Below are 26,262 nucleotides of genomic sequence, written 5' to 3' on the forward strand. Positions count from 1 at the left end.
GCCTGTTAAAATCTGTTTGAGTTTTATTAAGTTTATTTATTTATTTAATTGTTGATCAGCTCATTTCAAGGTGGAGACAGGTTTTTGTTTCAGAACATGTAAAGAAATGCTCTCTGCACTGTATAAAAACAGATAGTCTTTGTTTTTCATTACAGTTATTTAAACTGTTCACCATCTTAAAATTCAAGACTTCAGTAGGATTTTGTTTGACAAAACAATATAAAGAAATGGTGGTTGCACTATATAAAAAAGATTTTATGTTTTATGTGATTTTATTTTCTTTACATTAATTCAGCTGCTACAAAATTTTTATTTATTTTTTTTTGTACTCAATGTAGCATACATTTAATTTTTTCATGAGTTGGAAACAACTTTTGAACAAAGACAGTTTGGTTAATTAAATAAAATGCTGGAAATCAAATTTTGCTTTTTTTCCCTTTTTATCCGATTAATAATCGATTAATCGAAAAAATAATCGACAGATTAATCGATTATCAAAATAATCGTTAGTTGCAGCCCTACATGCAACATAAAATTTGTCTACTTCTATCTCCTCTCTTGCCTCCAGGAGGCCTAGGTCAACTGTAGGCATCTCTAAGGTCCACAACGGAACTGCAGAATATGATACTGTAGGACAAACGTTTAGGTTGTTGATCTCCATTTCTCTTGCCTTCTCTTCAATAATCCAACCAAAGCTTCTGACTCTCTCATTTCCTCTCTCTTGACAGTTCATCAGTGTATTTAGGCCTATGTGACCCTCCTGGTGACCCTTAAGATTAGCCCAGTATACCAGTGACAACTGATCTCTCCGCAGGTGTAAAGGCATCTCCCCCAACTCCACTTGTAAGGCTACCACAGGTGAGGTTTTCATAGCTCCCATACACAGTCGTAGGGCTCGATACTGTACAATGTCTAGCTTCTTTAGTGTAGACTCAGCAGCAGACCTATACACAATGCACCCATAATCAATCACTGACCTTATTAACCCTGTATAAACGGACTTCAATGCCTGCCTATCAGCCCCCCACTCTATACCTTTCAGACATCGCATAACATTTAATACTCTTTTACACTTTTCTATAATTTTCTGGATGTGCACTGCCCAGGTTAACAGTTTATCAAAATGTATACCAAGGTACTTAAAGTGGTTCACCCTCTCCAACTCTTTACCCCCCATTGTTACTTTCGAATCCTGATGTATTGCTCTCCTTGTGAAGAACATAACTTTTGTCTTTTCCACAGATATCCTAAAGCCCCATTCAAGAGCCCATTTTTGTACCGTATCCACTGCTTGCTGCATTTTCTGTACAATATGATCTATGTTCCTTCCTCTTTTCCACATAGCACCATCATCAGCAAACAAAGCAACATCTATGGACTTGTCTATATTCTTAAAACATCATTTATCATTACTGTAAACAATAATGGGCTTATTATGCTACCTTGTGGGGTTCCATTATCAACCTCATATTCATTGCTAAAAGCACCATTGATTCTAACTTTGATTTTCCTGTCTGATAGGAAATTTCTAACCCATTGCCATATTCTGCCTCTTATACCAAGCTGAGACAGTTTAATAAGCAATCCCTCCTTCCACAACATATCATACGCCTTCTCAGTGTCAAAGTACACTGCTACAACAGTCTCTTTATTGACTTGTGCCTTTCTTATGACATCCTCCAATGCTATTGTTGGGTCCATTGTGCGTCTGCCTTTCCTAAAACCTGACTGATAGTTCTGTATCAACCCTCTGGTCTCTAGGAAATATACCATTCTATCATTGACCATTCTTTCAAGTGTTTTCCCCATCTGGGAAGTCAATGCTATTGGCCTATAACTGCCAGGATTTTTAGGGTCCTTTCCAGGTTTCCGTATTGGAATAATGATAGACTCCTTCCATGATTGGGGGAGTACTCCCTCTTCCCAAACCTTATTATATAATTGAAGCAATACTCCTTTACCCTCATCACTCAGGTGTTCTAGCATAGAATAACATATTCTATCCCTTCCTGGAGTAGACCTACCTACCTTCTGCAGAGCACTGTTTAGTTCCTGAAGTGTAAATAACCCATTCAACACTCCTTCTTCCCCTACATTCTCCTGCATTTCATATTTTGCCATTGTACTCTGTCTAGCCCTTACCTCCTCCAGGCTTAGGTTTCCTGAACTATGTACTTTAACTAAGGTCTTCACAATTGCCTCTGCCTTGTCTTTACTGTTTATCATAACCTTCCCTTCTTCCACCAGTACTGGGTATTCATATTCCCTTCTGTTACCCCTCATCTTCTTAATCATTCCCCACACTTGTTCAATAGGAGTTGTGCACCCAAGAGAACTGCAGAACTGTCTCCAATACTCCTTCTTTGTCCTCTTAATCACTCTTACCTGGGCTTGAAACCTCTTATACTCTATCAGACACTGGTAATTATGTGTCTTTTTTAAAATTCTAAAAGCCTTGTTTCTTTGTTTAATGGCTTCACTGCATTCCTTAGTCCACCATGGCACTATTTTAGTCAGGCCTTTTGGCTTTGTCATAGGAATAGCCCTTTGTGCCGCTCCTACCGTATAATACTGCCACAAATACTAAGGCATAACCCTTCAACACTTTGTCGCGTATCAATATTTACCAGCCCTTGATCACTTAACTCCCCAAATTTGTCCCAGTCTGCTTTTCCTAAGACCCACTTCCCATCTCTTACTTCATCTACCCTCTCCACCTCCAGAACCGCACTGACCATTATAGGGAAGTTGTCACTACCTATACCACTTTCCGTGTGCACCTGCCAACTAAATTTATGTGCTAATGCACTTGTGACTATGGTTACGTCTATCGCTGTGTCTGAGCCCCTCACCACATCTATCCTTGTGCCTGTTCCATCATTGAGACACACCAGCCCCCTGTCCTCCATGAAACTTTCCACCACCCTACCATTATGGTCATCCCTATTTCCCCAGATTGCACTATGTGCATTAAAATCCCCACACCATATCACCTTACCATCTACATTTTCCCAGATTTCCTCTAGCTGCTCCACCTTCAGCTGCCTGCATGGATTATAGAAGTTTATGACCTTAACACTGCCCATTCCTGTCCATACTTCTACTATGATGTATTCTTGTTCATCACCCTTCTTCAACTCTCTATACTGTATCCCCCTTCTCACAAATGTAGCACATCCACCTTCATTACCTTCCCCCCGTCTCTTCTCACACTTGTATACCCTTTTATAACAAATTCCAGCGACGGCTTCAACCATGTTTCTTGTATGCATATAATGTCTGGCTTATGCTCCATATCCTGTAAGAATCCTTTTAACTCCTGTCCATTTGCCACAAGACTCCTAGCGTTCCACTGGAATATTAAAAAAGGCATTACAGTAATGGTTGTGACTGTTCATTCATCTCACTCTGAGCCAATGCTGCTTGTATTCTTTCCCAAGATACGTTCCCTATATTAAGGAATTTGGAAGCAGCTTTACCTATCATCTTAATTTTATCTGTCTTGCTATTCAAATCGTCAGAGCAGTTAACCACATATGCTATAAACAGTATCAATTTCTCAGGGGATATCACCTCCCCCTTACTCTTTCCTTCTGATCCTTTTAACATACCCTGCACACGCGCTTCCTTCTGACTTCCCTCTTTCCCCTCACTGTGAACGACCTTAACCGCTTCAGCGTAAGACAGGTTCCTAAAGGATCGCACCTGTTGAATTACTACTGCCTTTTTCCTGACTGGGCATCCACCATACGCTGCCGCATGGTCCCCCCCACAGTTACAGCACTTCCTGATTTCACTATCCCCACATTGTCCGTATTCATGCTCACCTCCACACTTCCCACATCGCGGCTTACTTTTACAGACTTTTGCTATGTGCCCATATCTCTGACATTTGTAGCACCTGACTGGAGGAGGGACATATTCTCGCACATAAAAACTCATGTATCCCACCATTACTCTCTCCGGTAGCACTCTCTCCTTAAACTCCAGGAGAACAGTCGTGCTGTCCACCTTTTCACCATTTCGTTTTGCTTGTAATCTTTTCAAGCTCAATACCGTCCCTCCTTTAATGGCTTTCTTAAGCTCATCCAATTTTTCGCCCAGGGGAATCCCTGATATAACCCCTTTCGCTCCCCGCTCTCCAAACACCCTAACCTCGCTCACATCCAACTTGCAAATTGACTGTAATTTCAGCGCCTTATCCCTCTGGCCACTATTTTTACACTGGATGAACAGTCTCCCACCCCACACTGGATATGCCCTCTCTATTTCTCCCAACGCCTTCTTCAATCCATTTGTTAAAGAAATCAAACCAACTTTACCAATGTCATACCCTTCCTTGAACCTTACAACTACTTTTAATTCATCCTCCTGCCACACTCTCCTTCTCACAACCCTGTCTCCCTCATTCTCATCCGATTCTAAAAGATCTTTTCCCCTGTCCCTGCTTCTGGTTAGCACTCGTCCTAGAGTTAATCCACTGGCTATCCAGTTGTTCCCTAAATGCCTCGTCCTCTCCCCCACCACCACTACACTCATCCATAAATCCACCAAAACCCAAACCCACTCGACCCAGCCACCACACTCCACAAACAAAACAAACAAACAAAAAACTAGAAAAGACGTCAGTACAGAGGCCGTAACTTGTAATTCCAACTTCCGATGAGGACCGCGCCAAAAAACTCGCAAGCTCCGAGTCCCCGTCAGCACGGCTCAGAGAGAAACGCCGTTTCCGAGAGCACCGGGAACCGCAAGTCCCCCCGCATAATGTCATTTCCCTCTGTAGCAGACATGTTGAACACACTGTGGACAGAGTCCTCTCGTTTTCCCCACAGTAGTTTCTCTGTAATAGTATGTTGTAAATTATATTAAGTATATTCATTGGCCATCATTAATCTAGTCACCATACGGCAGATGGATGTTTAGGTGAAGAAAGGATTTTATTCAAGCAAACAGGCAGAGGTCAGGTGATAAGTAGAGAAGTCTAGGCAAGAATAAAAAAACTCAGAATATCAGAAGAACTAAATAAAAGGCTTGGTAAAGTCAGGAATGACACACTTCCGGTGCTGTCACAGGCAGCAGCCTGCCAAAGTCAACCTGTCATCGAATGTTGTTTTGAAAGACTCAGGTCTTTCAGTGTCTGCAGAACCATACTGCAGATACTTTATCACACTGTGGTGTGCTGGGGCAGCGGGATGAAAGCAGCTGATGCCAACAGCCTCAACAACTCATCAGGAAATCAGGGTCTGTCCTGGGGATGGAACTGGAGTCACTGGTGGAGGTGTCGGAGAGGAGGATGCTGAGGAAACTTCTCAGTATTATGAACTAGAGGTCGACCGATATATTGGTTTGGCCGATATATCGACCGTTTTTGGGCCATTTTTCACTTATCGGTCCATATCGGTATCGGCCTCATCATATCGGTCTTTGCCGATATTTGTCCAAATGCTCCCTCTTGTGTTAAATCCAATGTAGGCCGACAGCTGCTTCAAATGTGCTGCAACTAAAATGTATTACTGTCTGTTTTATAAACCTCAAATTAATTACTGTTTATTTTGTAATAAGCCTGCCATAAAACCAGTTTAGCCTACTGTGGTTCGGTTGGGAATATAACCAAAACATAGGCGACCCACCCAACAAAGACGCTTGGAAACATGGCTCAGCCTGTGGAGGAAGAAATGAATTCACAGGACATCCAAGAAATGGAACAGGTAGGTTTAACACCTCTTTTGGCAAAATAACATAGGTAGGTTTAAGTAAGACTGTATAACTCAAAATGAATCTGATGATGTAACATTTGTACAATGTAGAGTAGCCTTGCCTTAGCTATTATGAGAATGCTAGCGGTCTTTTAGCATGGCCGGTGCCCGTCATTATTTTCATTTTATTGCATAGCTTGTGGTCTACGTTGTTTAAATTTAGGTTATCGCAGGCTAAATCTCATACAGAGTTCTCTCAGTCAGTCAGCTGGCATTTGGTAGCGTAGGCTAACTGTTCAGTCCCTTGGTCAATAGGGTGTGGCTGGTCCCCACCAAAATCTAAAATTTTATTATATCTTACCTGACTTTTTTTTGGGAATGAGGTTACACAGGTAGAGTATAATTGTGAAATTTCATCAATTTTGAAGAAGTTTTAGGGGTGGCTGATTGCAATTTTATTTTTCATGCATTTAAAAATCAGACGAAAAATATCAGTGAAGGAAAATAAATTTATTTTGTACTCAGATTGTACTGATATATATAAAAACACATTCAGTAACTCACTTAGATTATTAATTATTAAACACAAAAGACTTAATATCAAAAATGACAGAAAATTTAGTAATTTAATCTAGTATTAAGCTCCAAGTTTCCGGATATAGGCACTTTTGTCGTTTACGCTGGTCTGGAACATTCTTCCTGTCATTTTCAACCACTTGCAAAATCTGTTGGTATTTGTCCTCATTCTTTGAAGACTGCAGAAAGTCTGCTGCAAGCTTGACTCCTCTCTCAGCACTGTCATCTGACACTCTTAATGCATCTACTATCTCTTTACCTTTCACATAGCTATCGTTTTCGGCCCACTCTTCAACAGGCCTGTCCAAAAAGGAGCTATCAATATGAAGCAGAGTGAAGAACTGCCATGAGTCAGTTTCAGCTAGTACTGCAGTCACCCAAGGATCTCTCTTCATTACATTTAATACAAGAAAGTTTTGACCATTACAGTGAGCCACCAGTTGGCTTACTGAACTAAACATGAGAAAGAAACTGTCAAGACAGGTTAAATCTCATTACTTTTACCAAAGGAACAATTTACAAACCTTCTTTGCAATATGTATTTGTATTTATAATTAGGCGACATACGGATTTAATGAAAATTTAGCACAAATATTGACATACAATCAGCCACCCCTAGACCTTCATGAAATTACATGAAATTTTGTACTTTTAATTTTGATACCAAACCTCACACAGAAAAAAAAAAAAGTCAGGCTTTATCAGAGAAAGTTGGGGGATCAGCCACACCCTATTGGTCAATCACAGGCCCTACTGCCTGTCACTTTTCAGACGCATCATAACCTAAAGGGGAAAAGCCACATGAAATGTGTTTTCTCTTTATAATTAGACCTCTGCTCCTGTAGAAATAGACGGTCAGCTTCCACTTACAGAAGGTTGTTATAATGCCATAGCCTAAAACTCTAACGTTACTTTTTTTTTTTAAACTCCTGCTGTTTGGCATGTTGCTCTCGCATGAATTCAAATAACATTCAGTAGACTAACTTTAATGTCTACTTGAGGGACACTGAACAGATTACATGTACGTGAATATTTTTTTCACACTGAAGATCATTGCAGTCGACACAAGTCCCTCTCGCTGCTGCACACACAACGTCGCACAGCTCTCTGTATTCTGAGCTTGCGAGTCGCATGCACTTCCCGGGGAGTGCATGCATCTTGTCAGCAGCCTATCAGCATGGAGAACAGCATACGTAGTAGGCCTAGGCATGGATGAATTAACAGTAGCCTATTATCTGCTTCTTCTGCTGTCCTGGCTATGCATCTGTGAAAATAAATTTAGGCCACCACAGACCCTCCAGCTCAGGGACTGCAGGCTGAACTGAACTCTTCCAGCAGTTTCCCTCACTGCCAGTCCGAGAGCTGCAGCACTACACAGTTTAGTGTTTTACTGCTTCAACACCTGATAAAGCTCATGAAGGGCTTCACAATGACACCAGTGAGTTTGATCAGGTGGAACAGTGCTGTAAAACACCTCACTATACTGACCTCAGATCAGCAGGACTGTCTCTGTCTCTGAAGTGAATTGGGCGTCCCATTGACCAGTCACTCTTCATGGACACACAGCTGGGTTCTGGTGAGTCTGATCTCTTTCCCTCCATCATTCTACAACACAGATATTATTACAGACACAAATTAAGGGAAGTGTACATGCTAATATAATATGGAGAGGATATGGATGACTGTATATCCAGTTTGAATTAACACAGAACCTCTTCAACAATCTCAGTCTAATAAGCAGAAAGTAACACAAGACTTCTGTATGAAAATAAAGCAAAGCCTGATAAAAGCCAGCAATTCAAACCTGAGGAACATTTATGAAAAGTGACATTAAATGCCGTGTTATTTGGTTTCAGATGATCAATCTGTCTCCACTGTGATTAGTTTGAATCTCATGTCATCATGTCTCATGTGTTTATACAGACCCCTCTGAAAGCGCTGGAATAGCAAGGGCACGTCTTCTGTTTTTCTCATTTACTTTCAGACCATCTGCCCCAATACTTTTGCTCACCTAACCATTGGGTGGTCTGCCTCCAAAGGTGTCATGTTCTGTTGCTGAACACATCTAGATGTAAAGATCAGGAAATGAAGCTGAAATTCTGATCTATCAGCTCATATTCATCTTTTGATCTCAAACCCAAATGTTTTCAGTGTAAAGCAGAAACAAAAGAATTGTTCTTGCTGTTCCAATCGATCCCTTGGGCATGACAAAACGCATCATGTGATAATTCCATCTGGGGGACAAACAGACAGCGTCTTTCGTGTAAACAAGACTCAATCTGCCTTAAATATGGTTCATTTTTGCACTCTTTTTGGTTGTTCAAACAGAAAGATAGATAAAAGGTATTACTGTCTCCCTGCTATCAAGAAAACCTTTGACAAAGAATTAACTAATTGATCAAATAAAAATTTCTTGACATTGGAGTTAAAACCAGGGCTCGAAATTAACTTTTTTCCTTTGTGTCCCCCAGTGGTCCCGAATTCTGTGTTGTATTGTCCCGAATGGAAGCAATAGTGTCCCCATTTTTTTCCTCTCTGAAATAACCAGTGGTTAATATTATCATATGAAGTTACTATTATATTTGTAACTATGCGATTTTATGTGTCAGCCCTGTGATGACCTGGCGACTTGTCCAGGGTGTACCCCGCCTTTCACCCGTAGTCAGCTGGGATAGGCTCCAGCTTGCCTGCGACCCTGTAGAAGGATAAAGCGGCTACAGATAATGAGATGAGATCTAGCTCATTCAGAAAATGTTTCAACTCCCTACATCTGCAGTACACTTTAGTTGAAAATAAGACCCCTTTTATGTTCATTTCATCTACTTATACCTTGAACATCTGTTGGCACTTATAAGGCCAACTTATAATTTTCACCATTACCGTTATCCATTTTTATGAACTTTCCGTTATCCATTTTTATGAACTTTCCGTTATCCATTTTTATGAACTTTCCGTTATCCATTACCGTTATCCATTTTTATGAACTTTCCGTTATCCATTTTTATGAACTTTCCGTTATCCATTACCGTTATCCATTTTTATGAACTTTCCGTTATCCATTTTTATGAACTTTCCGTTATCCATTACCGTTATCCATTTTTATGAACTTTCCGTTATCCATTTTTATGAACTTTCCGTTATCCATTTTTATGAACTTTCCGTTATCCATTTTATGAACTTTCCGTTATCCATTTTATGAACTTTTGCTGGCGGGTGCAAATGTTAGCAACATCAGCATAGTGCCAGCAGGTCCGAGCCTAGTTGTGCTGCTGACTGACTAAACTTTCTGAACTAGAAAGACACCAAGAAAACTCACTTATTCTGTTGAACGGTATCTTCCGTCAATATCATCCACATCATTCCTGTTATATTTTATAACGTGTCTAACAGTGTTCATTCAGTTCATTCAGTTGCTAGCGTTGCCTGCAGACCAGGCGATGACACTTTGGATCCTGAAGGTCCCGGAGACGTTATGTCTGGGCTTTCAGTTTCTTCCCCGCGGTCGGTCCGCTTCAACCACTTCAGCATTTTTGTTCTGGCAAGAGTCGGCGCAGCGTGTGCGGTAGCAATTCCATTCCGAGTCCATATAATGCGGACTCCGGCCGAAGATTCTAGAACAGAATGCGCTGCTCTGTAGCCTACGGATGCAGGACAGGTGCATCGAAAGTGTAGCTACTATGTATTTTTCGCTGTTAACGTTTTAAAATTAAAATTGACAAATTAGGTGAATGTCTACGTATGTGTTACGGCTTTGTAAATAATATTAATGTAGAACTTTTTTTTTCTAGATCTATTTTTTTTCCATTGTCCCGGGATTGTCCCAGATATGATAATTTTGTGTCCCGATGACATTTTTTATGGTCCCCGGGACATCGGGACACCGTTAGTTTCGAGCGCTGGTTAAAACTATGTAAAACATTTCTGGACTGTAACTGACTTGGTAGTTGGTTCCAGGCAGTGATGGCGGTGAACCTAAATGAAGAATGGACAAATGACTTTACAGAAGGAACAAAAAGGGACATGGGACCTGAACAGGTATTATGGCGGGTATTCCGAACACTTCTAGAAGATGAAAGATATCTTGGAGCATTACCATATAACATGTTGTGGATGTGATTGAGTTGTAACTGTTTGACTCGGAGATGGACTGGCAACATGTTGACCTGATTGAACTCAGTAAACCCTATAGGAGTCCTGGGGGAGGAGCTAAGGATAAAGCCAATCATTTTGTTTTGTGTAACCTGAAGACGATTCTTACAAGTATGGACTTGTCTGGAAAAAGTCTTTACATAAAGAAGATTTTGTGCCTTTTGTAGCGGAGCTTTCACGCGGGCCGAGCGGAGCTCCATACTTAAGAAAATCTGGTAACCCATCGAGTTGATTTTTCATGGACACACAGGGATCCCAGCCGTGTCCATCCGTCCCCGCCCCTCACGATTCTGATTGCTGTTTGATTTTGGCGGGAACTAGAAGCGAGCGCGCCTACATGACTTACTTTTGTCTACAGATAATTTCATATTTATCAGGTTTTTCCACCGAGAACAACTCAAACAGCGCAACAAAATAATAATCATTTTTACAAACTTTAAAAAGATGTCAGAACAACTTAACCATGGAGAGAAAGATGAAGTCAAAACCGGGAAGAGAGTTTTGACAGAGGAAGAAAAGGAAAGAAGACGTGAAAGAGCGAGAGAAAGGCGAAGAAATCTTTCACATAAAAAGCAACAAGCTGAATCTTTTCATGAATCGTCTATCTTTTGTTTTCAAAACATTTTGCTATAAATCCCTTAAGCACACTGTAGTTTATCGTAATAAAAAGAATAATGTGCATGTGAGTTTGGAGAAATTTATCTTCTCGCGATAAAACTGAAATTGAAACATATCAAAGTCCATCGTCTGTTGCATGTTTGTTTTCATTTGAATGGAAGCTCCGCTATTAGGTAGGACCTCATTTTATATGCTTGTTGTAGCAAAGATAACATCGTTAAAGTTGTCCACCTTATCATGTATTGTAGTTTATGTGGTATAGTATCATGTTCCCTACTGACACCCGTAGTTGGTTGCTGCATTGCATTCGGGGAATCTGTGTGCACGAGGTTGTATGTAAAAACCATGAGTGCTCCAGTAAAAAGACACATGAACTTCGATGCTGACTCTGGCGAGTCATTTGTCTGGTACATATTGAGATAATATCATGACAGAACACACCTTTACATTTAGAGTCAAATCCAAACCATCTCTATTATCTTTTAGTATCGTGCACATGAAAGATCTAAAACGCACTGTGTGTTTCAGACGAGGGGATTTACATGCGATCAGAATTTTTAAAATTCCTGACACCAGTTTACCATAATGCCGTAAGATTTGTTCTAAAACCTCATCTTTCATGAAAGGGGGAACATTTGACAGAGTGACTTTCTTTGGTGAGGTGGAGAGAGGAAGAACAGAGGTAAAAACACCAGCAACCATTACTCCATTTTCAATCAGATCATTTGCCAATCAGCCATTCTCAAAAACAAAACAATTGTGCTGTTCATTCGAGCTGCTGAGAGAATGTTAACATGTCCCACAACCTCTCCCGCAGCCAAGCTATAATCCTCCACACTGGCAGTCAGTGCTACTTTAACAGCATGACGCCGTGTCAGTTGTTCAGAACTCCCTGCACCTAGACCTGCCATTCTCCCAGCTCAAACACTGGAAGCAGACCCTCCTGGTAAACATACAAAAAAAAAAAAAAAAGTGCTACACAACCGAGCAAAATATACTATAAACCATGAAGTAAGAAAAAAATTCAAATATAAGGAGAGAAAAGATAGATAAATAGAAGACTCGTTCCCGGCACAGCGGCTACCACTCCATGCTCATTCACAATGCTCTGGTTCCGCCCACTCAATCAGCACATGCGCACAGAGAGAGAGAGAGAGCAGTAATTTTGAAGTTGAATCCATAAACCATACAGCAGGTGTCAACAACTGGTGGACTCTGGTTCAAATCCAGACCGCAAGAGGCTTCCATCCAGAATGCAAACACTTCTTCACTCAAAAAAAAAAAAAAGAAATTGGCGGGAGACTTTTAATCAGGCATAATGATGCCGGCTCAGTAGAGTCATATGGGTCCTATGTGTTGCTGACTTATACTCTGTAGGTTGCTCGGTAAAGAGAAGCATGCAGGTTTAGGCGAAATATAGCATTATGGAAAATTAGGGAAATTGATCTTGAAAACCGAGTCTTCCAAGCAGAGTGGACAGCAAAGTATGCTTGTATTCTTCCTGCAACGAGCTCAGTAAGACCGATGTGTCTCATTTGCTCCAAGTCTGTTGTGGTTGGCAAAAGTGGCAATTTAAAATGTCCTAACAAAAGCAGACACTTTGAAGACTCTTACCCACAGCAGTCCGAGGTAAGGACATGGAAAATAAAAGAGCTTAAAGCCCAGTTTGCACGATCTATGCGGGTCCTCTCTCATTGCCTGTCCACACAACAGTGGACATACGAGTGTTCGCTGAGAATACAGTGGATTTTGGGAAACAGAAAAAGAATTCAAGAATGACCAGTGAACATTGGGCGGCACGGTAGTGTAGTGGTTAGCACTGTCGCCTCACAGCAGGAAGGTTCTGGGTTTGAGTCCAGTGGCCGACAGGGTCCTTTCTTGTGGAGTTTGCATGTTCTCCCCGTGTCCGCGTGGGTTTCCTCCGGGTGCTCTGGTTTCCCCAACAGTCCAAAGACATGCAGGTTAGGATAATTGGTGGCTCTAAATTGACTGTAGGTGTGAGTGTGAATGGTTGTTTGTCTCTCTATGTGTAAGCCCTGCGATGATCTGGCGACTTGTCCAGGGTGAACCCCGCCTCTCACCCATAGTCAGCAGGGATAGGATCCAGCTGCAAATTAAATCACGGATACAAATCTTGTCCATGCTCTGAGGCATTTTGTTTCGCAAGAGGAGTCTAAATTTTACTTTGTTATGCTTGGTTACAGCTGCAGAACTTCTTTTATACATGCACAAAATATTTATACTTATAAATATTTTTACAGCCAAAGAAAAATATTTATCCAGCTGTAAAACTGTTTTACACATTATTGCGTACCAGGCTACCCTCCCAGCTCGCTTAACCCTCAATATACTCAAAAGATGGAGAGTAGGGTAGTAACTAAGGCCTGTATGTGTGAGAGAGAGAAAACAAAACCCAAACTGAATTAGTCTGGCTCCTAATGGACCCCTCAGCAAGGTGAGGCAGACCTCCTCTCTCTCCAAAGGCACAGCGACTCCATCAGGTGTTCCAGGGGCCTGAGCCCGCACAGGCTCCTTCTTGTTCAAGTTATGTTCAATTTAAATTGTCCTTTTTTGTTTGTTTGTTTGTGTGGAGGAGCTCCTGCAGGGCCCTTTGGCCTGCGCGAGCAGGGCCCCAGAGCCACAGAGTGTGGAGACATAAAGAAACCCATGGAGTTGTTTTCTGATGGTTTGGGCCCTGTGTGTGCTACACTGACTCTACTCATCAGCCCACAGCTATTGGCTTTCTGTGTGTGTTTTGTGCAGCATAAGGAAACAGCATAGTAACTATAACGATGAAGAAATAAACCAAGAGAGGCTGCTATGATATAAAAAAATTCTACAACCCAGAAACAGATGGGATAACGTGACCAGACGTCCCGGTTTGACTGGGACAGTCCCGATTTTGAGTTGCGTGTCCCCAGTCCTGACAAAGGTCCGTCGGGATGCTGAAATGTCCCGGTTTACACCAAACACTAACAAACTGTCCCGGTTACAATGATCATATGTAGCCAACGAGATGTCAATAAAGCTTCTAGCAATTCAGCATAAATGTGCGTGTGCGCAGTCAACCTTACAATGTATCTATTTGTACAATGTTGCAATATAGAGGCCGCGTTATAACGTTTTTTTTCGCTAGCGGCTGTCAACTACTACGTGACAATGCCAAAGAGAAAATGTTCATTTTCAAAAGATTTGCAGGTTGCTTACCCCTTTCTCCGAGAAGTCCAGGGTGCTGAACATGAAGCTTACTGCACACACTGTAAGTGCTCCTTCTCCATCGCTCATGGTGGTAGTGCTGATGTTAAAGACCACCTCAAAACAGCGAAGCACAAGTGGTGGGTAGGGGCAGGGGCTAGCCTTTCTCCGAGAAGTCCAGGGTGCTGAACATGAAGCTTACTGCACACACTGTAAGTGCTCCTTCTCCATCGCTCATGGTGGTAGTGCTGATGTTAAAGACCACCTCAAAACAGCGAAGCACAAGTGGTGGGTAGGGGCAGGGGCTAGCAGGGTGGCCACTTACTTCAGTAAAGTTAGCGCTGGCAGTGCTGAACTCAAACGGGCTGCTGAGGAGGGTACTTTTGCCTATCATTTGGTGAACCACAACCGAAGTTTCAGGTCCATGGACTGCACCGCGGGCCTGATAAGGAAGTTTTACGAGGAACGCTTCACTTGTGCACGAACCAAGGCCGAAGCGATCGTGATGAGTGTCATCTCACCCCATGCCATGGATCTGTTAAAGGCAGACCTAGGAGTGGTTCATCATGTCTCGGTGGCTATCGATGCATCCAATCACAAAGCGGTGAAGCTTATTCCCATCGTGATCCGCTACTTCAAGGATACAGAGGGGGTGCGGGTGAAAATCCTGGAATTCACATCAGTTCCAGGTGAGACATCCGACATTCTTGTTGGGGAGGTCAGTCGCAGTCTCCGAGCTTTTAACCTGCTTAACAAAGTTGTTGGTTTCTCTGCTGACAACACCAATACCAACTTTGGTGGGAGAGCTCGGGCTGGCATGAACAACGTTTTTTTTCAAATTAAACGAGGCCTCCACCAATGAGTTAGTGGGAGTGGGCTGTGCTGCACACATCGCTCACAATGCTCTCCAAACTGCTGCAGATACCCTTCCCTGTGACATCAAGAGCTTTATTGTGAAAGTTTTCGGACATTTCCACATCTTTACTGTCTGAACTGAGCAATTAAAAGAGTTCTGCGACTTCATCGAGCTCGAGTACGCAACGATCCTTGGGACAAGTAAGACCCGGTGGCTGTCCCTAGGTCCGGCTGTCGAAAGAGTGCTGAAGCTTTATCCTGTGCTGCAGTCCTACTTTGCCTCTCAAGACAGACCACCTGTGGTGATCGCTGAATTCTTACAGAACCCACTTAATGAGGCCTGGATGTGGTTTCTGCACAATCAGCTGTCGTTGTTCAACAATACCGTCCAGGTGCTGGAGAGGCAGAAAAACACAGCCGCGCACTCGGCCCAACACCTGCGCAACCTGCAAGGCAAACTGTAGGAGAGAAAGTTGGCTGTGTTCACAGGTCTCAAGGCAAGCGTGAAAACCCAAAGACATCTGCCCCCCTGCAGGAAAATCTCATATCATCTGTAGCCGCTTTATCCTGTTCTACAGGGTCGCAGGCAAGCTGGAGCCTATCCCAGATGACTACGGGCGAAAGGCGGGGTACACCCTGGGCAAGTCGCCAGGTCATCACAGGGCTGACACATAGACACAGACAACCATTCACATTCACACCTTCCCTCAATTTAGTCACCAGTTAACCTAACCTGCATGTCTTTGGACTGTGGGGGAAACCGGAGCACCCGGAGGAAACCCACGCGGACACAGGGAGAACATGCAAACTCCGCACAGAAAGGCCCTCGCCGGCCACGGGGCTCGAACCCGGACCTTCTTGCTGTGAGGCGACAGTGCTAACCACTACACCACCGTGCCGCCCTTGCAGGAAAATTAAATTTAAAAATAGGCCTACACTCTACCATTTTTGTACACAATACAATAATGAAATCAAATTGAAGGCTGAGCAGTTAAAATAAAAGAGGAAAATGATCAGGGAGTAAAGGCTAAGGAAAAAAGATAAGTTTTTAGACAGTAAGTGAAATATTTCTTGCCATGAGCCTATTTGTGCTAATTTTGATATGGCTTACAGCTAAAGAAAATCCCAAATTCAGCATCTCACAAAATTAGAATATTGTAATTTAACCAGGTATTAGGCTACTTTTGGCAGTGTGGGCAGGTGCCAAGTCCTGCTGGATGAATGAAATCAGCATCTCCATAAAGCATAATTCTTCCTACTTTGCCCTAACATTAGGCTTAGGTTATACATAGTGTGTGGAAATAAACATGAAACATTAGCCAATAAAGTGATTTGAAACTTATTTGTTAATAATTTGGAAAATTGGGAAATTATTCGCTTTTATAGGTGAAGAAGCTTCTGAGCGCCCTTGATGATTCACAAAAGGCAGCGGAATTTCGCGACACCATCTGCGCCTTTTACGAGTATTGCATTTCATACTTGAAGGAATGGGGAGCTCCGTTTAAGGAGATAGAGGTCCTCTCCTGGACTCTCCTCAACACTGTCCCTCAATGGGATGAGGTTGAATCGTCCCTCCAGTACGTGTTGTCAAGATTGTGTCAATGTGACATTGATGCAGAGACCCAGCTGTTTGACGAGATGTCATCTGTGCGGCTATATACAGTGGCAGCCATTGAATTTGCTCCACGTTTCCGTGACTGGCCCTCTGCAGGCCCTTGGCCGTCCCCTGACTGGTTCGTGACTGTCTGCCGATTGGTCACTGCAGATAATTTATCCCCCACAATGACGTAGTCAATGCAGTCCTGACTGGTGACGCCCCTAAGCAGCTTGTGTGAAAACCAGCTGCTATCCCTCATTTTTCCACGGGGAGGAGCAGTGATTGTCCGTTTCACAAAGCAGGTTTATCAAACGCTGAGAACAGCTGATTTCAGTTAGTTAATTCAACCCGGAGGACTTTCACCGGGAGTTAAAAAGCCATAAGATTTTAATGCACTCATACAGTGAGTTTGAATATATGTTTATATATAATTGAAATAAAAGATAGATTGATTGAAGTGCGCATGCTCTCTACATAAACACTGTCTAGTGCAGCATGGATTAAAGTTTTCCGTCGCTACGACGGATTTCCGTCAACTGGGAGCACTAAAGGTCAATAATGAGATTGATGCAGATCCAAGGAAAAAAGGGGGGTAGGCCCATAGGTCTGACACCGATGTGATTTAGAACTTCACCAAGCTGCTGTGATTGCCTGTTATTGAACCCTTTCTTGTGCCATGTTTGAGTTTATGTAAAGGAATAAGTTGTTGCGCTAGATAGGCATAAATAAATAAATAAATAAATAAATAAATAAATACAGCCTCCGCTGCTGTCTAGTCCCGGGGAGGCTCGGCGTAGGCCACTGATGAAACTATTTGGCTGTCCGACTACTGGGCAACTAGGTTACTTGTCTACTACTAATACTAGGCCTTTTGTAGTAGTAGTAATAATGATATTTGCCTATTGAAAGGTGATCAGGTGAAAAAAGTTGAAGCCACAGCAAGACCTTTGCTATTAAGCGTTTTGTAGTCTTCGGCAGACAACGTTTTGGAAAGGCTGTATTTTTCTTTGGTTTGATTAGCCTACGATTTAATCTTTAAACATTATGGTTTCAGCAGTTCGCTAAAACATTGGAGGCTGCAGAGTCGGGCTGCAAGATTTCCCGACACTTGTTTAAGATGCCAAACTTCATAGTAAGAAGAAAATAATTCCACAGTATTTAGTGCCTCGTCAGTCTCAAAAATTAATAGTGAAGGAGCAACGCGAATTAAGTCCCAAAAAAACATCTCGTAGGCCTATATTTTACATTTTCAAAAAAGTCCAGAATTAAGTCAGTCAGTGGAGTGTAATGAAGTGTCTCATTCACTAAGCACAAAAGGTCGGAAAACAGTGGAGAAAACAGCGATTGCTTAAATAGGCTACTAATGTTTTACATTACTAACTTAATGTGACAAATAAATTAATTGATTAAATAGATAAAGAAGCGAATACTCCGAAGCTCAAAATTCAGATAAAGAAGCGAATACTCCGAAGCTCAAAATTCAGGAAAGTGGCTCCGGTGTCGCAAGTGCACAAGAACAGTTATTTGAAAGTTAACCTGATGAATTTGTGCGTGCGATTTCATGAAGAACCGGGACAATTGGCATTCGGTGAAAGATTCACACCTATGACTCATTATATTCGCGCGCGCCCTCTCGCCCACTGCTGCTTCGTTTTCCCGATTTACACGCGTGTCTGAAGATGGAGTTTTCAGAAATCTCCACTCTGCCCAGGGTTTGCGAAAGTAGCTGTTTTCAGTGACTGAAACCTCCGTATAGGTGTGAATGAGAGGTGCAACCGAATAAATAAATATGTGTCTTTTTTATCCGGCTACATGTAGGCCATCACTGCGCAAAGCCTCTAATGTTGAAATAGTAGTAGTTAAAATAATAGTAGGCTAATTTCCACATTAATCGGTAAAATAGCCCAAGGGATGTGATGGGGGGATGGCCATTTTATAAGGGGAATGATTTGAGATTTTTATTTCAGAAGGGGGATGCCTCCCCCTACATCCCCCCCCCCAACTCGAGTACATATAAGGCCACCGGACATAGGCCCTTCGATTTTCATCACTAGAGCGCGTCAAATTACTTTCGGTTTTGCCAGCATGTACGCGCTTCTTTTAAATGAAGGCACAGATGTGTCAGACATCGACAAAATGGTAAAGAATAAGTGGAGATGGGCTTGACTAAATGAAATGGGCAATAATGGCAAGCCATTTAGTTCATGGTGCAAAAAGATGAAAATGGCAGGTGTGTGCGTTTGTGTAGTTTGCCATAAAAAAAGTCTATGGAAGCAATGGCAAAAAACTAGATGCCTTTGGCTTCACTGCGAAGAAGCAGAAAAAGTGAACTTTCACTTTACTTTTCTTGCAAGTTCTTTCTGTTCCACTCTTTTGAAAGCATGGTTCAAGTTCGACTGCACTTGCACTTTTCTCTTAACCACTGTTGTGCATTACTAAAGTACTGTTGAAATAAATTTGCACTTTGCGCTGAAAACTTGATGTTTCATCATTTATAGCCAGTAATGACAATGGTAAAGTCTTGCCTTAGCTTTAGTCATTGTTAAAATTATGTAAATGTACTATAAGTAGGGGCCGAGGGGATAATGGACAACACGGCGTTGAAAATTTGACGCATCGCTGATGTGGTAGGGGCCAACGACATGGAGGGTTTTTTTTTTCAGTCAGATGATTTTTTTTTTTTTTTGCTTTAATCCATGAGTGCAGACATCCCAAGTCTCCCGGAAGTTCCGGGAGTCTCCCGCATATTGATAGTGGCTCCCTGATGCCCGCAAATTGGAGAATATCTCCCGGAATCTAGAGCAAGTGAGCAAGAGCGTGCACGCGAAACATTAATGTCTGCATCGCACATATGACGGAGTGCGCGCCTGTTCATGTAGCGCATGCCAGACAAAGAGCATCCTGATTGGTTTACAGACATCCAAACTCATTTAGGACAGTGTAGAGACAGGAAATGAGCAGGAGAAAAACAGGGAGGGCTCGGAAAATGACTGCAGGTCGGAATCGAACCCTGGTCCCTGGATTTATGGTATGGTGCCTTATCCACCTGAGCCACGAAGTCCTGCTGGCACTGCTTTTAAATAGCCTACTTAAATCCTTAAAATAAGTCATGTAACGCATGTCTTGTGTGATCTGATCTCCAATGGTGAAATAAACCGGTTGTGATACGAGTACAGTCTGTTATTTTAGAAGATAAATTTAATATATAATTTAATATATAGCCTAATAAAAAATATTTTATAATATAACATCACGACATATTACTGTCTGTAACTGTTCGTCACTAAAGCGTTTTCTAAGATCATAATGTCTGATTTTTTTTATTACATATTAATATTACAACATCACTTTTAGCAATTTTAACAAAAGGTCTGCAAACATTTTTTTTCTCAAGACCACATTTACACTGTAATGTAATCATATGAAAAATACCATTACAGACTGGTGGAGCAGCGTGCCGAAAATATGTATTTGGTCCAAGGTGTGGGTTTTTTTCATACGTCGCTGGCTCTTTTGCCAGTAGCGCATCACTTGCGCAGGTCTGGGGTTACCCTGCAATTTTCGGGTTGTTCTATTATTATTAGGCTGCCGCATAAAAGCGGTCACATTGTGTGCTCAATACCTGTATACAGCGCTGAAATAAACGTTTTGCAATGAATAAGAAGTGTTTGGAGTTAACAGCATATTTTTAACACTAGAAGGCCCAAAGTGCAGACTTTAGTCTGCAATGAAATCCCCCCCCCAAATTTGTGAATAAGTCTAACGTACCATTACCTGCCTCCCATTGTTGTGTAAAGAAGCCTAATAATTGCGTTACCTGAGAAATAGCCTCTTTGTTTCTAACCCTAACCAGACTTCACAATGTCACAACCAAGGCAACCAAGAAGGATCAGTTCTAACCCTAACCCCAAATCCTGGATCTAACCCCAACGTGAGCTCACCCCTAACCCAACCCCTAGCCTTAGCCCCAGCCCAAAACCTAGCCTCAAATAATAATGGAATAATAACCCAAATATAACATGGGGGTACTGACCAGGCACTTGTGGAGCATTGAGGATGGGGCTTGGGAAGGACAGTGCACAACATGGCCTTGGCCTAGGCCAGGACCTTTCCGGAAACCCTAACCCAAGTATGTGATTGAGCAGGACAGTTCAGACACAGAGGCCACATCAGATGAGGAGGAAGACACAATGCACATCAACCCCCCTTGTAATAAAAAAACAAAAAAGTTGCAGATGTGGGCATAACACCTGGATCCACAGAGAAGGCGAAAGATGGTACTGTGTGGTTCCACCACAAAGTTGGAGACTTTTCTGCTCATGAAACTCCACAGACAGCATTCAATGGATCTGGAGGGCCAACAGAGTTTGCAACACGCAAAATCACGAGTCGCCTTCAAAGCTTCCTGTATTTGTTGGATATCAGCATGTTGTTGGCCATCAGAGACTGCACAGTCTAGGAGGGCCGTAGAACAAATCCCAGCTGGCAGATGAGTGTCTTCGAGCGGATGGCGCTCCTCGCAATCCTTTTTCGAAGGGCTGCCAAGGGCTACATTGGTGCCATGCGACTCATGTGGGCCAATAGATTCGGCAACCCAGATATCAAAGCCATAATGCCCCGTAACCGCTTTCTTGAAATAAAGCGGCACCTTCGCTTCGACAACAAGGACACCCGCAAGGAGCGCATACAAACGGACAAATTTGCAGCAATTTCAGACATCTGGCAGGAGTTTGTTCAGAATTGTGTGTCGTCCTACAGTCCAGGGCAACATGTTACCATGCATGAGCAGTTATTTCCTTCAAAGGTTCGTTGTCCCTTTCTGCAGTACATCGCATCCAACCCTGACAAGTTTGGAATCAAGTTTTGAATTGCAGCAGATCTGGACACAAAATACATGTGTAATGCCATCCCTTACTTGGGAAAAGATCCCACTTGTCCAACGGGAGAGAGGCTATCAGAGAATGTTGTTTTGAAATTGATGGAACCATTTACCGTATGGACCAGGGAAGGATTGTAACTATGGATAATTTCTTCACCTCTCTGTCTTTGGCTAACAGGCTTCTTCAACGAAAAACAACTCTGCTTGGCACCATCAACAAAAATCCTCAGGAGCTACCAGCAACTGCAAAGGAAACCTCGGGGCGCCAGTTGTACTCCACACAGGTGTTCACATCTGGAAGTGCCTTGCTGATGGTGTTTGCAACAAAAAAAAGAAATCTGTTTGTCTTCTGAGCACCATGCATCAGAAAGTGGAAATTGTGGACACCCAAAACCAAAAACCAAACACTGCTGTTGATTACAACCATTTCAAATGCAGCGTTGATATCATGGACCAGAAATTACGCAACTACTCAGTGTGTGCAGGAACACGGAGATGGCCCATGGCTGTGTTTTACAACCTGCTTGACATGGCTGTCACAAATGCACATCTTGTACACAGCATGTACAGGATCCAAAGAAAGTCGCCAATTGTTCATGCTGGAGCTTGCAGAGGAACTTCAAAACAGGCTTTTGCAGGAAAAGGCACAAGGGGAAGAACACAAACAGCAGCGTGAGATGAAAGTTCCTCAGAAGAAAAAGACACAGTGCCAGGTGGGCATACCCTGCAATAATAACAGAAGCACTGAACTTTGTGTACGCTGCCACAAATACACCTGCACTGTAAAAAAAAAATCTGTTGTTTTTACGGAAAAATACTGGCAGCTGTGGTTGCCAGAATAATCCTGTTAAAAATACATTCATTCATTATCTCTAGCCGCTTTATCCTTCTACAGGGTCGCAGGCAAGCTGGAGCCTATCCCAGCTGACTACGGGTGAAAGGCGGGGTACACCCTGGACAAGTCGCCAGGTCATCACAGGGCTGACACAGACACAGACAACCATTCACACTCACATTCACACCTACGGTCAATTTAGAGTCACCAGTTAACCTAACCTGCATGTCTTTGGACTGTGGGGGAAACCAGAGCACCCGGAGGAAACCCACACGGACACGGGGAGAACATGCAAACTCCACACAGAAAGGCCCTCGCCGGCCACGGGGCTCGAACCCAGGACCTTCTTGCTGTGAGGCGACAGCGCTAACCACTACACCACCGTGCCGCCCAATTCAACATATTCTTACTGTTAAATTAACAGTGGTATTTGGAGTTTTACAGTATATTGATGTAAATTACACACTGCTTCATTGTTTTTGTATTTACAGTTTGTCATGATTTTACATAAATTCACTGTTAATTCTACGGACATTTTTTACAGTGTGTGGCAAATGTAGGAAATGTAGGAAAGACTCACCATGGGAATGTGGAAACTAATACTAGATGGGACAACTGTATGCTACATTTCTGTGCTTTGTATAGCCTCCATGTGTAGTGAGCCTGCTTTTCTTAGTGTGAAATAAATGTTTATTTTCTTCCTGAAGTTATACCGTCTGTAGTTTTTCCAAGCTGAAATTGTGTTTTTTTGGGGCACTAACTCCAGTCCTCTGACATTGTGAGCTTGGCAGAGTAAATTGTCATTGAAATTGGGGTGTAACCTAAAACCAAATTACCATTAATGAATAGCAACCTCAGTGGGGGGTGGAGTGGCTGTTCACAATACAATGGAGACAGTTAGCACCTTGAGAGGAATACACAATTTTTGCAGAGAGGAGGGGGCATACAGCAGAAGTGAAAATAATGAACCGTGTTTATCACATACGGTAACACATTATCAACAAAGAAAGAAAAAAAAACAATGCCAAGGATCAGGAAAAGAACCACAGCGCTGTGATTAGTTGGGCTATCAATGACTGACAGAGGCCCGGCACGTAACTAAGCATTATAAAGTTAAAAAATATTATTTTTATTGAAAAAACAAGAATGTAATGATTTCTAAAATTTCTAAAATAATTTTACCTAATGCAATTTTCTGCTTTAATCCACATTTGCTGGTGTTGATCTTTTTTTTTGCTTCTCAAAATCATCTCATCACAGATCACTCGCTGCTGTGTGCGAGCTTCCCTGCCCCCTATTTGTTGAAAATCTTCTGTAGATGTCGGGGTTTTATATTGATTTATTATTATTATTATTATTATTATTATAATTGTTAATAATTAAACGTGATAAATCTGGTTATTAGGAACAAAGGAGGGCATAGTGGGAAATGATACGGTAACACTGTCTTGTCGGTTCAAATACGATACTGTTTTGTGATTACACTGTACCGGTACATTTTAATAAAAATAGACAAATGGCATGAACCTCTCTACTGTCTCTTATTACACTAAAGAAAGGGCCTGGCCGAGTCATTGCGTATTACTGAAAAAAAAGAAAGAACAAATGATACACGGATTGTGTATCATTCGTTCTTTCCATTTTTAATTGGCAATCAAAAAATGAAAAAAATGACTTGTTTTTCATTTCAATTTTAGGCTCATATAAAAAAAATATGAAAAACCAGTCATTTTTTCATTTTTTGTGTTAAAATAAAAACAAATAAAATAACCAGTCACTTTTTCATTTTTTGATTGCCATTTGAAAATAGAAAGAACGAATGATACACTGATTCAAACAATTAAGCTATACGGTACGTTCATCACAAGCATGTTGTTTAGCGTGCCCTATAAGGCCTACATGAAACAGTAATCAGTGGCTATATTCAACTTGTAATAGATTTCAGTAGTTAGTAAAGTCTTATAAGCAAAAAAAAAGTCTGCTTTCAGTCATCCCAACATTGCCACTATTTAATATTGTCTAGCAGAATGAAGTGCAGTACAACAGCTTCACACAACATTTCAAGTAATGTTTTTTTTTTTTTATGAGAGAAGCGCCACCTAATGGCGACACCGTGGAATCGAATGAATGGGCGTGTTTAGAATTAAAATAGGAGAGGGAGGGGGTCTGAGCCATTCATGGCAGCCCCCTGGCGTTCAGCTGGGAACTGCACGGCAGTCACATGGCGTGCGGTTGGAACGGGAAAAATTCAATGGCTGCTACCGTACCACTGAGAAGGTGGCTCAGTGGAGTGCTGATGGCAAGCCAACGGATGAGCGCTGGGAGATGTTCACGCACTTCAAGAGTAGGGAGATTCCTTACAGCAATGTCAGCCAGCTTGCCATGTGCCTACCTGGCACCAATGCTCCAGTTGAGCAAATATTTTCACTCATGAGCAACACCTGGACTGACGAGAGGAATCGCATGACTGTGCCTACTCTCGAAGCCTTGCTCATTACCCGGGCCAATTTCGACGATACTTGCTCGCAGTTTCACAGCAGGCTCTCGGGCAATAAAGCGCTACTGGAGCAAATTCACTCATCATGTAAATATATGCAATAAAATGGCATCTTCTTTAGGGTGGGTGGGTTGGGTGGCTGTGTTTCTGAAACATTTTTTGTTGTCTTTCATCTGTTTCATCTGTCTTTAATCTGTATCACAGATTGTCTTGACTTGTTTGATGCTGTTGTCAACTCAGGGTTCACGTTTTCAAAATAGTTAATAGCCGACACTGGTTAAGATTAAACAGAGGCATTTTGGGTAAAGGTTCGGAGGTGACAACGATTAGGCTCATGCGCTCATTCCTGTTATGGCCCTTTTCCACTACCCTTTTTCAGCTCACTTCAGCTCGCTTCAGCTCACTTCAGCCCGACACGGCTCGCGTTTCGACTACCAAAAACCAGCACGACTCAGCTCGTTTCAGCCCTGCTTAGCCCCTAAAACTCGCACCGTTTTGGAGTGGGGCTGAAGCGAGCCAAAGCGAGCCGACTGAGGCTGGAGGCGTGAGCAGACACTCCCCTGTGCACTGATTGGTGAGGAGGAGTGTCCTCACATGCCCACACACGCCCCGCGAGCGCGCTGGGATCTGTAAACACCGCAAACCCGGAAGAAGAAGAATTACGAATTACGAGAATTTCTGAAGCCTTATGCGCCTCGCCTCATCTATACGCTCTTGCCAGTATCTGTTGGCGTTGTCGGTGACAACAAGCCACAGCACCGAGACCAGCAACACTAACGACTCCATGTCCTCCATGTTTATTGTTTACTATTCGGGTCGTGAGACTACCGCTTAAAAGCTCACTGAATCAGTGACAGACAGAGCATCGTGGACGAGTTCGCGGAGCGCAAGGCTCGCCGTATGCCCTTCAAATAATGCGCGCAGTAGGCTATTGATGTTTTATTATGAGCCATGTACAGTATGTCGCCTAATGTTTTTTTGTTTCTGAGTTACATGTTCGTTTGAAGGACTTGATGTACAAAATAACATAGTTGCACCCCGTAGTGTTGAAATTGGTAAACACAGTGCATTCAGTGAGGTTTGCACCGCCCTCCTTTTATTTCTGACTCTTCCTGTCACCACTCTGAGCGCTCATTCGTATGCCCTTCAAATAATGTGCGCAGTATAGGCTATTGATGTTTTATTATGAGCCATGTACAGTATCCTAATGTTTTTTGTTTCTGAGTTACATGTTCGTTTGAAGGACTTGATGTACTAAATAACATAGTTGCACCCGGTAGTGTTGAAATTGGTAAACACCGCAGTTGCGGACATTTTGTAGCCTAAAATGATGTTATGATAAGCTTTAATAAAGGGCCCGGT

The 26,262-nt window shown here is 42.4% G+C and overlaps 1 protein-coding gene across 5 annotated transcripts in view; it reads right to left on the reverse strand.

The window, feature by feature from the left end:
- Positions 1 to 26,262, reverse strand: part of LOC132887229 (NACHT, LRR and PYD domains-containing protein 12-like) — a 118,695-nt gene that overhangs the window by 89,783 nt on the left and 2,650 nt on the right. For 3 of the 5 annotated variants that reach the window (XM_060922724.1, XM_060922725.1, XM_060922726.1), the window contains exon 2: positions 7,764 to 7,880. In XM_060922724.1, the coding sequence (XP_060778707.1) occupies positions 7,764 to 7,879 (116 nt within the window). In that variant the 5' untranslated portion in view covers position 7,880. Of the gene's footprint in view, positions 1 to 7,763; positions 7,881 to 9,591; positions 9,896 to 26,262 lie in introns of those variants that run through there. The other 2 variants (XM_060922723.1, XM_060922727.1) reach the window with 2 other exon arrangements.

Source organism: Neoarius graeffei, chromosome 5 (genome assembly GCF_027579695.1).
Source record: "Neoarius graeffei isolate fNeoGra1 chromosome 5, fNeoGra1.pri, whole genome shotgun sequence".
Taxonomy (NCBI): domain Eukaryota; kingdom Metazoa; phylum Chordata; class Actinopteri; order Siluriformes; family Ariidae; genus Neoarius; species Neoarius graeffei.